We start from the raw sequence: 3,704 nt of genomic DNA, 5'->3' as shown, positions 1-3,704 counted from the left end.
CAGATCCAACACCTACATTTTTTCTTTCCTTGCGGACAAGAAGTAGTTTTATTAGGTGTTTCTTTTGATGGTTTCTTGAAGTATTTTCCTGGTGAAAATTTCTTCTTTTTTTTTTCCAAAAAGATTTGTATTTCTTTTTCTTTTTATACTTTTTCTTAGTATAATTTTTCTTTCCAATATCAAAGTTTTTGAAATCAGAGAGAATGCTACAACAATCTTTGCTTATTGTTTTAAGCTTTTGTTGTTTATATCTGTCTTGACAGATTCTATCAATTTCTTCTTTTGCAATTTTTGTTGCGCAAGAAAGACTGGTTTGCTGGATTTCTCCAGTAGCTTCTTTTTTCCATCTGTCTGTACAGGTTTCTCCAATAATTGGAATTTTCATGAGATAAGCAGATATCCATTGCGCATATTCACTTCTCTGTGGAATATCATACAAATATGATTCATACATACATGTGTATTTGTCGAGAAGACTAATATCATGTAATTGGAGTTTAGTCATTGAAACTTTTGCTATGTCAACCTTCTTATTAATGGTGAAGTCTTTATTAGAAATATAATCAAGACCTAAGAAAGTAGTGTATATGACATTTATGAGATTATCAAAAAGATCTGAGCCATGCAGTTCTTCATTCCAATTATTATTTCTTAGGAATTTCTGCACGATTCCATCAGTTTTGTGTTCTAAAAGTAGTAGAACATTTTTTGCTTTTTCAAATTCATCTGGATTTGTTTGTAAGATTAGTGAAATCTCAGTAACCCATTTTTCTACAACTCTTTCTCTGAGTTTTAAATCTTGGATACAATCAATATTGAGTACATTGATCGTATTGGGTCCTTGACCACTATTTGGAATTCCATTGTGGACAGGCATTTTGAACTCGTATTTCTTTTTATTGCCTCTTCTTGTGGCTGTATAAGAAGATTCTGCTTCATCATCTTCCATATCTGAATATTCGAACTTAACAGTCTTTGTATTTGTTTTAAAATTATCTTCTTGTTCTGATTCAGTGTCGGGTTCATTTATTTTAGTCATTCTAAAATATTGATCAAAAAGCTTGGGTTCTTTTTGATACAATTCTTCACATTCTTCAGTTTCTAAAGATAAAAGCTGAATAAGCTTTTGGTCAGTTTTATCATAATCTTCATATTGAAGGTTAAAGAAATATTTCTCGAGACGTTCAGAGATTGTTTCTTTCATTTTTATTCTTTCTTGAAAATGTTAATTTTCTGGGAATCTTTTGAGCTTCCTAAGTCAGGGTTTCCAACACTAGGATTGGGAGGTGAGTATTTCTTAAGACCTGAATATTTTCCAGGCTTGGTTTTTTGTTCTATGATGGAGATATTCTTGATGTGCTCAAGTATGTCTTTATTACATGGGCAAGAGTCAATCTTTTCAGATAACTCTTTAGTAATGTCTGCAATAATTTTTGCAGATGCTACTTCCAACTGGGTAATGTTTACGTTTTTATTGAATGTTAAGTCCAAGTTTATAATCAGCCCATCTATTTTTTCATTAAGGAGGTTGATTGATGTATTGAGCTCGGGTATCGAGGTGATTGATCTATTGAGCTCGAGTATCGAGGTCATCCTATTAGTTGTTTTAACTGATCATGTATATTAGTGATTTTAATGTTGGTTTCCTTAAGAGTGCCCTCAATATTTGCCTTTTTGGCGACTTCTTCAACAAATTGGTTGTTTTTTAAAGAGTTTTCTAAAAGAATAGAATGTTTGTCAATAGACTGGGTTAACTTGATAGTTAATTTATTTTGTCTTTCAATAACTTCGAAGAATTTTTCAAAATCATTTTTATCAAGATTGTTTTTAACCATAAAGGCTAAATCTTTTTTAAATTGGTTAAAAGGTATTTTATTTTTTGAAATATTTGTAGAAATATCTTTTGAAATACCAAGATAATGGCTTATTTTTGAAGTTTTTAAGAGACATCTTGCAATGATTTGGTTGAGATTATTGCAATGATTTACGATTGTTTGAACACCAGCTTTACCAGAAGTAGAGAAAACGTATTCTTTCTTTTCAGTATTATCGTCAAGAGTTTTAATTTTGACTGTTTTACCTTTTTTATAGAAATGAGGAAAATCAATTTTATTATTCATTTATAATGTCAGTGATTTGTTTGATATTCTAGCGTAGACTATCAATTTTTAAAGACATGTTTCTTATTAAGTTATTATCTTTTCTCTCCGAGCTTTCTCCTATGTGGAGTGAATCCATAGAAATTCTTGGTCTAAGAGTTTCTCCTAGAGCTTTTTTATTTCTAGCTATATTTAAAACCCAAGAGTTTTCTTGAGGATTTATGTCGCAGAATTGTTTATCTTTGACATGGCCTACTTCTGAAAAGACATCATCAAGTTCGATGTACTCGTCTTTCTTATAGTCTATGCTATGGTGACTGTTGGTCAGGGCATATCCTATGAGATATGTTATGGTGAAAGGTTTATCACCTGGACTCATTAGGTCACTTCTTTCAAAGTGATGTATAAAAGATAAGGTTTTATCTATATTTGCAGATTTTAAATCCAGAGCGAACTTTGGATAGACTGAAAACATAAACTTTTGGTAAGCAAGGTTTCCCTTTGCAGCACCTAAGATGCAGTCCTGTCTGTCAGTAATTCTGTTGTCAATTAATGCCATTTTTATGGGAGAATTTATTCCTGCTTGGAATTGGGATTTTAACAAAATTTTTACAGCTCCGATATGGACCATTCTAATTTTTGATCTAATCTCAACTGGAATACTTTTTAAGTTATTATGTATTTGTTCCTTAGTTAAAAGGGGTAGAAAGACAGCTCCTATTGTATCTTTTATGTCTACGGACATTTCTTTAGTACTAACAAAGTAGAAGATTTCATTTTTCCTTTTAAGAGGATTTAGAATACTAAGTTTAGAAGGAACATTTTTGAAAATGTTTTCTTTCTTTATTTTTAAATCAATTTTCTTAACTCGAGAGAGAATGTCTTGTTTTATTAAAAGATTTGCATGAAAGCCGTCTTCATCTTCAACATAAGTTAAGATTTGTTTTTCTTCTGAATTATTTTCTTCAGTGTTGTTGAAAATTTCTTTATTCATTTTAAGAAAAGCTAACAAGTTAAAATAAACTTTCTGAGTTTTGAAACTAATTTTTTATTTCTATCAAGATGTTCTTGATGTACTTTTTGCTTATGCAGGAGATACATACGTATACTAACCAAGTTTGGTATATATTCATGAGTATGTTTATTTTGTGCTTGTAGAAATCTGAAATCTATATGCACCAAGTCTTTTTTATTACTGAAAAGTATTTCTTTATGTTGAGAAATTTCAATCTCTTTATTATGAATTCTTTCAAACTTTACTCTGTAAAGTGTTTTATTAAAATGTAATGCCATATTTATCAAGGCTCTGACACTTGGAGATTATTAATATATTATAAGTTCTAATATATTAATAATATTATTTAATTAGTTTGATCAAAGAATTAATTTGGAATTAACTAAGTGATCAAAAGATAACTAATGAAATATATGGGTTGATTATGTAAATCATTCATATCTTGTATAGTGGGCTAAGAGGCTCCATGGATTATCAAGTTGGGTTCTACCCATATGATGCTCCATGGATGCTCCATGGGAGTTACAAACCCATGGGTCATGGAAATGAAGAGTCATGACACATTAGGGTTTACATGGTGTAACCCTAGA

The 3,704-nt window shown here is 30.4% G+C and overlaps 1 protein-coding gene across 1 annotated transcript; it reads right to left on the bottom strand.

Annotated features, from left to right (window-relative positions):
* Positions 1-2,148: 2,148 nt before the first annotated feature.
* LOC128128471 (uncharacterized) lies at positions 2,149-3,093 on the bottom strand. The gene has a single exon (XM_052767439.1). It carries the CDS (start codon positions 3,091-3,093, stop codon positions 2,149-2,151), a length of 945 nt encoding a protein of 314 aa, XP_052623399.1.
* Between the last annotated feature and the right edge of the window lie 611 nt (positions 3,094-3,704).

The sequence above is a fragment of the Lactuca sativa genome, chromosome 1 (assembly GCF_002870075.4).
Source record: "Lactuca sativa cultivar Salinas chromosome 1, Lsat_Salinas_v11, whole genome shotgun sequence".
Lineage (NCBI taxonomy): Eukaryota > Viridiplantae > Streptophyta > Magnoliopsida > Asterales > Asteraceae > Lactuca > Lactuca sativa.
Note: the sequence above shows the minus strand (reverse complement) of the source record. Positions and strands in the feature narration are given on the sequence as shown.

Excerpts from the sequence above, each read along its gene's own strand:
- LOC128128471 (XM_052767439.1), bottom strand. The coding sequence starts at position 3,093 with ATGAATAAAGAAATTTTCAACAACACTGAAGAAAATAATTCAGAAGAA.